The 14,584-nt window shown below is 40.3% G+C and overlaps 1 protein-coding gene across 4 annotated transcripts in view; it reads right to left on the reverse strand.

The window, feature by feature from the left end:
- Positions 1 to 14,584, reverse strand: part of LOC133657144 (mitogen-activated protein kinase 8-like) — a 48,215-nt gene that overhangs the window by 110 nt on the left and 33,521 nt on the right. For 3 of the 4 annotated variants that reach the window (XM_062058107.1, XM_062058106.1, XM_062058108.1), the window contains 4 exons: positions 14,381 to 14,505; positions 14,233 to 14,296; positions 9,307 to 9,384; positions 1 to 3,643 (listed from right to left, as the gene is read on the reverse strand). The exon at positions 1 to 3,643 is cut by the window's left edge and continues 110 nt beyond it. In XM_062058107.1, coding sequence (XP_061914091.1) covers positions 3,477 to 3,643; positions 9,307 to 9,384; positions 14,233 to 14,296; positions 14,381 to 14,505 — 434 coding nt within the window. In that variant the 3' untranslated portion in view covers positions 1 to 3,476. Of the gene's footprint in view, positions 3,649 to 9,306; positions 9,385 to 14,232; positions 14,297 to 14,380; positions 14,506 to 14,584 lie in introns of all 4 variants that reach the window. The other variant, XM_062058109.1, reaches the window with a different exon arrangement.

A 14,584-nucleotide genomic window follows, 5' to 3' on the forward strand; every position in this document is an offset into this window, starting at 1 on the left:
TTTAATATATTTGTCAGTATTTTACAATCCAGTTACGCTAATTGACTTTCGGGTTCCTGCACTTTCAATCCAATACGAAGACTATTCTATTCTTTCTTTGAAGAGGAAAACCACAAAAAAAAAAGAGGAAGCCACAACAGTCATTTGAAATATGGCCCAGAAAGTGCGAGGACATGCATCACAACAATCCCCGAAGTGCATTCTGGGAAGGAGTGGCGTGCCCATACAAGATCACTGTAATGACCGCGGGGGGGGGGGGGGGGAGTCCTCCGATACAATCCGAATGGAACCGGCACGGTAGTCCGACTTTGTTGACCAGCTCCCAAACTGACATCTACACTACAATGTACACCTCCTTGTATGGACTACTCTAAAATCTAACTATATTGCACAGAAAACAATGCAATCAAATTCAGGGGGCGGGGAAATGCATTCAAAACTTCTGAGCTACATGTACATTTTACATACAACAAGTGCATTTGCACTTCAAATAAATAAATAAATAAATAATATATACAAGGACAAAAAGGAGATATTCAACATTTTTTGAGTGATATGCATACTGGAACTTTAAAAATGCGTGTTAGTGAGGTAGAACTCAACTTTGAGAGGAGTTAAAAATCACTTGAAAGGAGGTAAGGGCACTTAAATAAAAGATCTTAAATAGCAGACATCTATGAACAATGTCTGAAAGCGTACGTTCAAATCGGTGCTAAAATTACGATGAAAATGCAAACAAGATTAAATACCTTTAACCGTTTGACCTATTTTTGACAATTTTAAATAACATCATTTTGTCAATGTGTTTGTTTGTGTGTGCTGACCCTTATAACTGAAGGGCTGCAAGCGAAAGGGTGAAAATTGGTCTGAACGCGCACCTCTATGTTGCTTTTCTGACAAATACACCACAAGATGGCGGTTTTTACAAAAAAGCGGGCATCAGAGGGACTTGGCAACTACAAACCCAAAACCAGTGAAGTTGGCACGTTGTGTAATTCGTAAATAAAAACAGAATACAATGATTTGCAAATCCTTCTCAACTTATATTCAATTGAATAGACTGCAAAGACAAGATATTTCATGTTTGAACTGAGAAACTTAATTTTTTTTTGTGCAAATAATCATTAACTTAGAATTTAATGGCAGCAACACATTGCAAAAAAGTTGGTACAAGGGCATTTTTACCACTGTGTTACATGGCCTTTCCTTTTAACAACACTCAGTAAACGTTTGGGAACTGAGGAGACACATTTTTGAAGCTTTTCAGGTGGAATTATTTCCTACAGCTTAAGTTGTTCAACAGTCCGGGGATCTCCATAGTGGTATTTTAGGCTTCGTATTGTGCCACACATTTTCAATGGGAGACAGGTCTGGACTACAGGCAGGCCAGTCTAGTACCCGCACTCTTTTACTACGAAGCCACGCTGTTGTAACATGTGGCTTGGCATTGTCTTGCTGAAATAAGCAGGGGCGTCCATGATAACGTTGCTTGGATGGCAACATATGTTGCTCCAAAACCTGTATGTACCTTTCAGCATTAATGGTGCCTTCACAGATGTGTAAGTTACCCATGTCTTGGGCACTAATACACCCCCATACCATCACAGATGCTGGTTTTTCAACTTTGCGCTTAGAACAATCCGGATGGTTCTTTTCCTCTTTGGTCCGGAGGACACGACGTCCACAGTTTCCAAAAACAATTTGAAATGTGGACTCGTCAGACCACAGAACACTTTTCCACTTTGCATCTGTCCATCTTAGATTAACTCGGGCCCAGCAAAGTCGACTGCGTTTCTGGGTGTTGTTGATAAATGGCTTTGGCTTTGCATAGTAGAGTTTTAACTTGCACTTACATATGTAGCGACCAACTGTAGTTACTGACTGTGGGTTTCTGAATTATTCCTGAGCCCATGTGGTGATATCCTTTACACACTGATGTGGCTTCTTGATGCAGTATCGAAGGTCACGGGCTTAGCCGCTTGCGTGCAGTGATTTCTCCAGATTCTCTGAATCCTTTGATGGTATTACGGACCGTAGATGGTGAAATCCCTAAATTCCTTGCAATAGCTGGTTGAGAAATGTTGTTCTTAAACCGTTCGACAATTTGCTCACGCATTTGTTGACAAAGTGGTGACCCTCGCCCCATCCTTGTTTGTGAATGACTGAGCATTTCATGGAAGCTGCTCTTATACCCAATCACGGCACCCACCTGTTCCCAATTAGCCTGTTCACCTGTTCCAAATAAGTGTTTGATGAGCGTTCCTCAACTTTCTCAGTCTTTTTTGCCACTTGTGCCAGCTTTTTTGAAACATGTTGCAGGCATCAAATTCCAAATGAGCTCATATTTGCAAAAAATAACAACGTTTACCAGTTTGACCGTTAAGAATCTTGTCTTTGCAGTCTATTCAATTGAATATAAGGATTTGCAAATCATTGTATTCTGTTTTTATTTACGATTTCAACGACGTGCCAACTTCACTGGTTTTGGGTTTTGGAATTATCCATGAGCGATTGACCATTTCATTTATTATCATAAAACTGAGGATTCGTGTATTCCATGTGTAATAGCATGTATTACGAAGCGTTTTATAAGGGAATGCCCTCATTTTTTTACACCGTAATAAAATCCAAATTGAAAATAATCGGCCAACAGAACAGGAAAATCTGACATTTTGCATTTTGGCACATTAAAAGACTGTTTATTTTAAGATTTACAGCTCAAATTTTAGTTCATCCTTCAGCACCCCCGCGTCCCCGAGAGGGACAAGCGGTAGAAAATGGATGGATGGATTAAATATGATAAGAAAGGTACTTCTGACCAAGGTTTCAGGTAATTAACCTTGCTTAGATTAAAATGCTTGCATTGTTCCTACTTTCGGCGCCAGCGTGTTGGCCTTATTTGTCTTTTTGCGTACATTCACCCTGTTGTTTAACCGAGAAATTACAGTTAAAAAAGTGAGTTTTACAGGGAAACTAGTGACATCCAACATATGTGAAAATACGCCAACATGGAGGAAAACTCTCTACAGGTATGCATGGTAACATTCATAATAAAACCTACTGGATGGTGAATTCATTCAAAACGTCACCCCAGTGCTGTATCAGCATTTTAAGAAGATATTTTTAAAAAATAACAGTGTGGTGCTAACAGTGGTTACTGTGTAGCTGCAGCTAAAAAACGTCGATGTTGAAATTCATTCTAATGCTTCCCTCTCGTTACAAGGTTCACATCAAAACATACTCTTGATTCATTGCAGCAAAAATACAATAATAATAATAATAATAATATTAATGGTACAATTTCAAAACATTTACAGTAGTATTGAGGGCAATAACAACAAACTGTACATTAAAAGCGCAGCTCTACAAACTAACATGAGAACTATCCCATCTCAAACACTATATAAGGTGCACTGATGAGGATAGGTTACAGTTGAGTAAGTGTGTGTGTGCGTGTGTGTGTGTGTGTGTGTGTGTTATCTGCAACAAGCCAGAGCCCCGAGAGTGGTGTGGCTGTCCAAATTGCTGTCTGTTTCAGAGGTCACTGTGGGCTCTGTGGACATGGACGACACATCATTGGCTGAAGAGGAGGAGGAGGAGGAGGAGGCAGAGGGTTGAGGGGGGCTGTCGATCACTGCTGCACCTGTGCTGCGAAAAACACACGTCAAGGCATAGGTTTCAACGGAAATACGGACAATATTAAATTGTTAAATTTAAATTATAAATAAAAAAGCCTGACAGTTGGCAAATTGTCACCATGTTGGGGACAGTGTGAGCAATTCATGTCAGTGACCATGATGTTTACTTTCTTGAGTTCGTAAGCACGGCATTTACTTGTATGACCCGATCCAAACAACCTTCCCAAGTCATGGTGCAGAAAAAAAAAAAATTGTACCAGCACAAAATGGTCACACATAACACAACCTGCTTACTGTACTTTGCGGATATTATATATATAAAAAAAAAAGTGCCGTATCACCATAAAAAAATGGAAATGACACCCTTTTAAATCCATTGCAAGGCATGATGGGAAAAATGTGAAAGACTCTCACATGTTTGACTTTTAGCTGCTTGATATTTTTGATTGATCACAAACAAAGCTTTAAAGAGGTTGTCATTGGAGATGTCCGATAATGGCTTTTTTGCCAATATCCGATATTGTCCAACTCTTAAATTCCGATTCTGATATCAACCGATACCGATATATACAGTCGTGGAATTAACACATTATTATGCCTAATTTTGTTGTGATGCCCCGCTGGATGCATTAAACAATGTAACAAGGCTTTCCAAAATAGATCAACTCAAGTTATGGAAAAAAATGCCAACAAGGCACTGCCATATTTATTATTGAAGTCACAAAGTGCATTTTTTTAAAAAAAACATGCCTCAAAACAGCAGCTTGGAATTTGGGACATGAGGAGGTTGAGGTGGGCGGGGTTGGGGTTGACAATAATTTATAGCAACGGCCCTTAAGCATAAAGTTATGATGATAAAATATACGTAATTATACAGGGGGCGGGGGTTGAAGTGGGGGGGAGCGGGGGGTGTATATTGTAGCGTCCCGGAAGAGTTAGTCCTGCAAGGGGTTCTGGGTATTTGTTTATGTTGTGTTACGGTGCGGATGTTCTCCCGAAATGTGTTTGTCATTCTTGTTTGGTGTGGGTTCACAGTGTGGCGCATATTTGTAACAGTGTTAAAGTTGTTTATATGGCCACCCTCAGTGTGACCTGTATGGCTGTTGACCAAGTATGCCTTGCATTCACTTGTGCGTGTGAAAAGCCGTAGATATTATGTGATTGGGCCGGCACACAAAGGCAGTGCCTTTAAGGTTTATTGGCGCTCTGTACTTCTCCCTACTTCCGTGTACACAGCAGCGTTTTAAAAAGTCATACATTTTACTTTTTGAAACCGATAATTTTGAAACCGATACCGATAATTTCCGATATTACATTTTAAAGCATTTATCGGCCGATAATACCGGCAGTCCGATATTATCGGACATCTCTAGTTGTCATGGAAGTAAATACGTTAGGAGTTGAACTTCCACATACTTTTTAAATGCAATTATAATAATCATTTTTTAATTTTTTTTTATATATAATCATTAATTATATAGCTATTATATTATTATAATATGTAATAACGCACATGTACTAGTTACTTTGCATGCAGTCGGCTTTCGATGCGACCTCCAGTCAAAAGGTTTGGAGACCCCTGGTGTACAGTATCCTCCCTGGATCACACCACTGCACCATGAATTCATTAACGTGGACCCCGACTTAAACAAGTTGAAAAACTTATTCGGGTGTTACCATTTAGTGGTCAATCGTACGGAATATGTACTGTACTGTGCAATCTACTAATAAAAGTTTCAATCAATCAATCAATCAAGCTGAACACATCATATTTATCTCTTGAAATGTTTTTTATTGACATTTTGGGTGCAAACGTCTTAGGCCACTACTAATACTTACTGTTGCAACATATTTTTACTAGTGTTGTCAAATGATCATTAAAATTTATATTTTTAATTTAACCTTTAGTTAACCCGAAAAAAAATCCCACTGAGACTAAAAAAACATTTTTTTCAAGTGAGTCCTGGCCAAGAGGCAGCAAAGTTACACAAAAAATTACATTTGCAATCACATTACACATTAAAATGACATAATGGACATCAAGTAAAACAGTTACCGTATTTTTCGGACTCCAAGGTGCACTTAAAATCCTTTCATTTTCACAAAACTCGACAGTGCGCCTAATGTACGGAATCATTTTGGTTGTGCTTACCAACCTTGAAGTAATTTTATTTGGTGCATGGTGAAATTATAAGTGTGACCAGTAGATGGCAGTTTCACATAAGAGATACATGTAGACTGCAATATGATGGCAGTCACACATAAGAGATACGTGTAGACTGCAATATGACTCAAGGAAACGACACCAAAATGTTATATGTTCCATTGAAAATGTAAAATGTTTTAGTACGACTTTGGTAAGCTATGAAGCCGCACCGCTTGATGGATTGTACTGTGCTTCAACATACGAGTGTTATTATGGTGTGTGTATAAGGTAAGACATATTATCTGGCGTTTTATTTCGCAATATTATGCAAAAGCAACTTTTCTTACCTTCTGGTACCTGCTGATCTGTATTTGGGATCTGCATAAGTCCTGAAAATTTGCGCGTGTCCGCCTTTGTAGTCCGTGCCGACACTGTAGTTGATAAGCGTCTTTTTTTCCTCTATCTTCTTGTTATGGGACATTCATCCTCCACTGTTGTCATTTCTAATATAAAGTAGGGCTGCAACAACTAGTCGATTAAATCGATTAAAATCGATTATAAAAATAGTTGGCGATTAATTTAGTCATCGATTCGTTGGATCTATGCTATGCGCCTGCGCAGAGCCAATTTTTAAATTTTTATTTTATTTTTTAATTATTATTATTTATTTTTTTATAAACCTTTATTTATAAACTGCAACATGTACAAACAGCTGAGAAACAATAATCAAAATAAGTATGGTGCCAGTATGCTGTTTTTTTTCAATAAAATACTGGAAAGGATAGAAATGTAGTTTTTCTCTTTTATCCGATTATTAATCGAAGTAATAATTGACAGATTAATCGATTATCAAATTAATCGTTAGTTGCAGCCCTAATATAAAGTAGAGTAAACTTCTTACTTATATCTGTCTGTAATCACGCCATGAAAGCACTAAAGCATACCGGTGTAGTGAGGTGACATTATTCACCCAAGGAACTTTAGTTTAGAGAGTTCCCGTCGGATGGTTTTTAACGGGACACATTTCCGGCGTTGTTATTGCACTAGTGAGCCACGGATGAGGAGATGCTGCTCCGTTGTTGATTTAAGTAAAGTCTGAATGTCATTAAAACAGTTAGCTCCATCTTTTGACACTTCTTCCACTCCCGTCCTTGCACGCTACACCGCTACAACAAAGATGACGGAGAAAAGACCCTGTCAAAGGTGAGCCACGTAAATAAGAACGCCCACAAAACGGCGCATCCGGAAGCGACTGTCAGAAAGCGGCTTGAAGATGATCTGTTAAACATAATCCATGCAACATTTTGACCAAAGAACCACAATTATATGTTATGTAGACCACAAGGAAGTCTTTTACATTTACAATAAAATTAAAATAATATGACCCCTTTAATGCGCCTTTTGTATGAAAATAGACCTGACTAGACCCGCTCATTGGCAGTGTGCCTTATAATCCGGCGCGCCCTATGGTCCGGAAAATACGGTACAAATAACTGGAAGCAGCTTCAAATGCTCTTTTTTGATTTGAAAGCATTCAAAGATAAAAAAAAATCAGCCTGCTTCCAGTCTCTTTGTAGCAAAAGGGACAGAGAGCAACAGCTGATCGTTGGCTCTCAGCACATAAGAGTCTGTACTTCTGTGTGATCAATGTACAGATGTAAGAGGGCAATGGTCCCAGAAGAGCCTCGTATATAAACGTGTAGAAATGACACTGTCTCCGAGTGGACACAGAAGGCCATCCCACCCGAGAGTACACGTGACAGTTTGTGACAAACCTCAAAAAAGCATCTGAAGTCGACCATCCGAAGGCAGGAACGAGTAGCATTCATATAAAAAAGGTCACCATAATCTAACACAGATCATTTAAGTTTTAACTTCTTCACCAGTTTATCAATAAAAGGTTTAAAAATGAGGGAGTCATCAAATAAAATACCAAGGTATTTATATTCATTCACCACTTCTATGACATTCCCTTCAAGAGTGGACACTACCGGGGGGAGTTTGAGGCACTTTCTTATGATTGGAAAACAACATAAGTTCTGTCAAGTCAGCATTGAGAACCAGTTTTAGATAAGTGAATGCTGCACAGCAACAAAGACCCTCTGCAGGGAATTAACAGCCTGTTGAAGAAGCGATGCAATGCAATGAATAATTGTATCGTCAGCAGAAAAATGCATATTAGCATCAGGGAAATGTTGTTCTAAATCATTGATGTACAAGATAAATAAGACGGGCCTCAGTGGTGTAGCGTGCAAGGACGGGAGTGGAAGAAGTGTCAAAAGATGGAGCTAACTATTTTAATGACATTTAGACTTTACTTCAATCAATAACAGAGCAGCGTCTTCTCATCCGTGGCTCACTAGTGCAATAACAACGCCGGAAATGTGTAACGTGAAAAACCGTCCGACCGGAACTCTCTAATAACTAAAGTTCCTTGGGTGAATAATGTAAACTCACTACACAGGTATGTTTTAGCGCTTTCATGGCGAGTTTACTGACATATATAAGTAACAACTTTACACTACTTTATATTACAAATGGCAACAGCGGAGGATGAATGTCCCATAACAAGAAGATAGAGAAAAAGAAGACGCTTATCGACTACGGTGTCGGCACGGACTACAAAGGCGGACGCGCGCAAATTTTCAGGACTTATGCAGATCCCAAATACAGATCAGCAGGTACCAGAAGGTAAGGAAAGTTCCTTTTGCATAATATTGTGAAACAAAACGCCAGATAATATGTCTTACCTTATACACACACCATAATAATACTCGCATGTTGAAGCACAGTACAATCCATCAAGCGGTGCGGCTTCATAGCTTACCAAAGTCGTACTAAAACATTTTGAGAGATTTTTGAGCGCCGTGTGTAACGTTCTATATTTTCAATGGAACATATAACATTTTGGTGTTGTTTACCTGAGTCATATTGCAGTCTACACATATCTCTAATGTGTGACTGCCATCTACTGGTCACACTTATGATTTCACCATGTACCAAATAAAATAGCTTGGAGGTCGTTAAGCACAACCAAAATTATTCCGTACATTAGGCGCACCGGGTTTAAGGCGCACTGTCGAGTTTTGAGAAAATGAAAAGATTTTAAGTGCGCCTTATAGTCCGAAAAATACGTTATTTAGTCATTTTAAACGGAGGGGAAAGTTCAGGGGACTCGCCTCCTTCATTGGTCATACAGCCTGAAGAGCTGTGTGCAGTGGGAGGGGTCCTTATATTACCACAATGGTCTGAAGGAACATTTTAGTGGTATGGGAACCGTCACTTTTTAATACCAGAGTAGACCTTAAAACCGGTAACCAGCCCACGAACAATTTATTCAGAATTGAATTTAAATTTGACAAATATTGAATCTTGTGAAACTTACAAGATTCAAGCACTTTCAAGAACTGTCACCACCCTTGGGAAGTGCACCAAAGACAACAATGGCAACGAGGAGTCACTTTAAGTACCAGTTCGCCTCTAAAGCCCTGACTGACAGCTACAGTTCCAATGATGACTCACCTAGAGGAGACGGCTGTCCTCTAATGACTCCATTTTTCGTCCATTCCTCCCAGTCGCTGACTTCCTTATAGATCAGCCCTACAACACAGCAGGAAGGAAGAACTGATTGGTACTTGATAGCATGTGTGGGCCACTGCTTTCGCAGTCCAAGTGTGTTTGCATTCTGTGCGCTCCAAACAGCATCATGTTTCTAATTTGGACGCGCTCGTACTGGAGTGACTTTCTAAAAATGAGCGCGGGGTCATTATCACCTGGTAGGGTTTAAGATGGGCTCATAAGAGGAAAATACAAACTGAAAACCTTCTGTTTATTATGGTCTTTCTCAAACAAGCCATGTCAATGGATATACAGACTTCAGACGATATTTCATGATGTACAATGGAACCCGTTTTAGTTGACACCACTCGGACTGGCAGACTAAAATGTCAACATAAACGGTTGTCAACATATCCGGAAGGAAAACCGAAACTCGCCATTTCTAGACCATTTACTTTTGACTCACAAGGAGAATGTGTGATTAATAAAGTATTATCTCAATTTGTGCGTAATTTTAATTCAACTTCTGTTTGCATATGCTATTGTAAACCCTTATCTAACAGCGCCATCAGTCATTTTGTAAAATAATAACGCTTTCGTAAGTGCACAAAACGGTGCCTTGTCTCGTCTTGTTTTGAGTGATCCTGATCCTGATTTTCCTTGTTGGTATTTTGAGTTTCATTTTCTCCTTTTAAAGGCCTACTGAAACCCACTACTACCGACCACGCAGTCTGATAGTTTATAGATCAATGATGAAATCTTAACATTGCAACACATGCCAATACGGCCGGGTTAACTTATAAAGTGCAATTTTAAATTTCCCGCGAAACTTCCGGTTGAAAACGTCTATGTATGATGACGTATGCGCGTGACGTCAATGGTTGAAACGGAAGTATTCGGACCCCATTGGATCCAATACAAAAAGCTCTGATTTCATCGCAAAATTCCACAGTATTCTGGACATCTGTGTTTGTGAATCTTTTGCAATTTGTTTAATGAACAATGAAGACTGCGAAGAAGAAAGCTGTAGGTGGGATCGGTGTATTAGCGGCTGGTTGCAGCAACACAACCAGGAGGACTTTGAGATGGATAGCAGACGCGCTATCCGATGCTAGCCGCCGACCGCATCGATGATCGGGTGAAGTCCTTCGTCGCTCCGTCGATCGCTGGAACGCAGGTGAGCACGGGTGTTGATGAGCAGATGAGGGCTGGCGTAGGTGGAGCGCTAATGTTTTTATCCTAGCTCTGACGAGGTCCCGTAGCTAAGTTAGCTTCAATGGCGTCGTTAGCAACAGCATTGTTAAGCTTCGCCAGGCTGGAAAGCATTAACTGTGTTGTTACATGTCCATGGTTTAATAGTATTGTTGATTTTCTGTCCATCCTCCCAGTCAGGGGTTTATTTCTTTTGTTTCTATCTGCATTTAAGCCAGATGCTATCATGTTAGCTCCGTGAGGTCCCGTAGCTAAGTTAGCTTCAATGGGGTCATTAGCAACAGCATTGTTAAGCTTCGCCAGGCTGGAAAGCATTAAACGTATAGTTACATGTCCATGGTCTATAGTATTGTTGATTTTCTGTCTATCCTTCCAGTCAGGGGTTTATTTATTTTGTTTCTATCTGCATTTAAGCCCGATGTTATCACGTTAGCTCCGTAGCTAAAGAGCTTCGCCGATGTATTGTCGTGGAGATAAAAGTCACTGTGAATGTCCATTTTGCGTTCTCGACTCTCATTTTCAAGAGGATATAGTATCCGAGGTGGTTTAAAATACAAATCCGTGATCCACAATAGAAAAAGGAGAAAGTGTGGAATCCAATGAACCCTTGTACCTAAGTTACGGTCAGAGTGAAAAAAGATACGTCCTGCACTGCACTCTAGTCCTTCACTCTCACGTTCCTCATCCATGAATCTTTCATCCTCGCTCAAATTAATGGGGTAATCGTCGCTTTCTCGGTCCGAATCGCTCTCGCTGCATTGTAAACAATGGGGAAATGTATGTGAGGAGCCCTTCAACCTGTGACGTCACGCTACTTCCGGTACAGGCAAGGCTTTTTTATCAGCGACCAAAACTTTATCGTCGATGTTCTCTACTAAATCCTTTCAGCAAAAATATGGCAATATCGCGAAATGATCAAGTATGACACATAGAATGGATCTGATATCCCCGTTTAAATAGAAAAAAATCATTTCAGTAGGCCTTTAAGCAGAGGGATTTTTGGTTATATAGTTTTGCAGTCAAAGTGGTGAGTTTCACTTTATTTTTACAGTTCCTCCTTATCCTCAATTTTTGAGTGAATTTTTGGTTAACTATTTTTCTAGATCAGGAACAGTGACGAAGTTTTATAGCCCATTGTTTCTCCCAGCACGGTGGCACAGGGGTTAGTGCATGTGCCTCACAATACAAAGGTCCTGAGTAGTCCTGAGTTCAATCCCAGGCACGGGATCTTTCTGTGTGGAGTTTGCATGTTCTCCCTGTGACTGCGTGGGTTCCCTCCGGGTACTCCGGCTTCCTCCCACCTCCAAAGACATGCACCTGGGGATAGGTTGATTGGCAACACTAAATTGGCCCTAGTGTGTGAATGTGAGTGTGAATGTTGTCTGTCTATCTGTGTTGGCCCTGCGATGAGGTGGCGACTTGTCCAGGGTGTACCCCACCTTCCGCCTGAATGCAGCTGAGATAGGCTCCAGCACCCCTCGCGACCCCAAAAGGGACAAGCGGTAGGAAATGGATGGATGGATGGATGTTTCTCCCTCCTTTTGGAGCGTTTTTTTTTGTTATTGTTAAATTTCACAGTTATATTCCGCACTAAGTATAGTTCGCGATTTATATTTTTTGTTTCCTCCCTTAGGAGTGATTTTCGGTTGTTCCTTTTTTGTGGAACGGTTTCGCCTAGTTATCAGATTATAGCCGTTGTTGTATTGCCCTGACTCTGGAGGTGAAAAGTAACAATCAAAATAAAAGCCTGCCGGATTGTTCTCCACTCTGCATCTGAGTCCTATTTTTGAACAAAGTCCTGACAATAGCATGTATATACAATGTTTTTAGAGTGCTTATGAATGTAATAGATTGTATATCCATCACCTGTATTTTTATCCCCCTCTTACTAGCAGTTTTTTACTATTTAGAATGCACAAAAAAGGGAAAGACGTGTGTGATTTTGTCTCACATCACAGTTGTGGGTAATGGCCAAAATAAAAAAGTGAAGTTTCCCTTTAAGTGACCCCTTTTTTAGTATTAATTACAAACCCCGTTTACATATCAGTTGGGAAATTGTGTTAGATGTAAATATAAACGGAATACAATGATTTGCAAATCCTTTTCAACCCATATTCAGTTGAATGCACTACAAAGACAAGATATTTGATGTTCAAACTCATAAACTTTTTTTTTTTTTTGCAAATAATAATTAACTTAGAATTTCATGGCTGCAACACGTGCCAATGTAGTTGGGAAAGGGCTGTTCACCACTGTGTTACATGGCCTTTCCTTTTAACAACACTCAGTAAACGTTTGGGAACTGAGGAGACACATTTTTGAAGCTTCTCAGGTGGAATTCTTTCCCATTCTTGCTTGATGTACAGCTTAAGTTGTTCAACAGTCCGGGGGTCTCCGTTGTGGTATTTTAGGCTTCATAATGCGCCACACATTTTCAATGGGAGACAGGTCTGGACTACAGGCAGGCCAGTCTAGTACCCGCACTCTTTTACTATGAAGCCACGTTGATGTAACACGTGGCTTGGCATTGTCTTGCTGAAATAAGCAGGGGCGTCCATGATAACGTTGCTTGGATGGCAACATATGTTGCTCCAAAACCTGTATGTACCTTTCAGCATTAATGGCGCCTTCACAGATGTGTAAGTTACCCATGTCTTGGGCATTAATACACCCCCATACCATCACAGATGCTGGCTTTTCAACTTTGCCCCTATAACAATCCGGATGGTTCTTTTCCTCTTTGGTCCGGAGGACACGACGTCCACAGTTTCCAAAAACAATTTGAAATGTGGACTCGTCAGACCACAGAGTACTTTTCCACTTTGTATCAGTCCATCTTAGATGAGCTCAGGCCCAGCGAAGCCGACGGCGTTTCTGGGTGTTGTTGATAAACGGTTTTCGCCTTGCATAGGAGAGTTTTAACTTGCACTTACAGATGTAGCGACCAACTGTAGTTACTGACAGTGGGTTTCTGAAGTGTTCCTGAGCCCATGTGGTGATATCCTTTACACACTGATGTCGCTTGTTGATGCAGTACAGCCTGAGGGAACGAAGGTCACGGGCTTAGCTGCTTACGTGCAGTGATTTCTCCAGATTCTCTGAACCCTTTGATGATGTTACGGACCGTAGATGGTGAAATCCCTAAATTCCTCGCAATAGCAGTTTTTCTTAAACTGTTCAACAATTTGCTCACGCATTTGTTGACAAAGTGGTGACACTCGCCCCATCCTTGTTTGTGAATGACTGAGCATTCATGGAATCTACTTTTATACCCAATCATGGCACCCACCTGTTCCCAATTTGCCTGTTCACCTGTGGGATGTTCCAAATAAGTGTTTGATGAGCATTCCTCAACTTTATCAGTATTTATTGCCACCTTTCCCAACTTCTCTGTCACGTGTTGCTGGCATCAAATTCTAAAGTTAATGATTATTTGCACACAAAAAAAAAGTTTATCAGTTTGAACATCAAATATGTTGTCTTTGTAGCATATTCAACTGAATATGGGTTGAAAATGATTTGCAAATCATTGTATTCCGTTTATATTTACATCTAACACAATTTCCCAACTCATATGGAAACAGGGTTTGTAGAAAGCAGTGGACCGGGAACTTGATGAGTTGGTTACTTTTGTATCACCTCAAACTGACAATGAAAAGTGATAAGTTGCTATCTAACCTTTCCACTCCTCCACAGTATGCTCCCTCTCATCCAGCTGCTTGTCAAGAACCTTGGGCGGGGGCTGGAGAAGACAACAAGGAGAAGAGGACGGCTTGAATAGGATTAGACAAAAAATGACGAACACCGTGTCATGCAGTCAACATACCGCCTCCACTTCGGCTGGGTCATACCAAACGTTGATATAGGGGTGCTGCAGGGCCTCGTCTACAGATATGCGCTTGGAGGCATCGATCACTAACATCTTGGATAAAAGATCTCTTGCCTGGCTTGCTGAGGGGGTGAGACAAAGCTCTCAGTTACATTCTGCTTTGAGGAATTATCTCTGATAACAGCAGTTCGAAGAAAACGG

This window comes from Entelurus aequoreus, linkage group LG09 (assembly GCF_033978785.1).
Source record: "Entelurus aequoreus isolate RoL-2023_Sb linkage group LG09, RoL_Eaeq_v1.1, whole genome shotgun sequence".
Lineage (NCBI taxonomy): Eukaryota > Metazoa > Chordata > Actinopteri > Syngnathiformes > Syngnathidae > Entelurus > Entelurus aequoreus.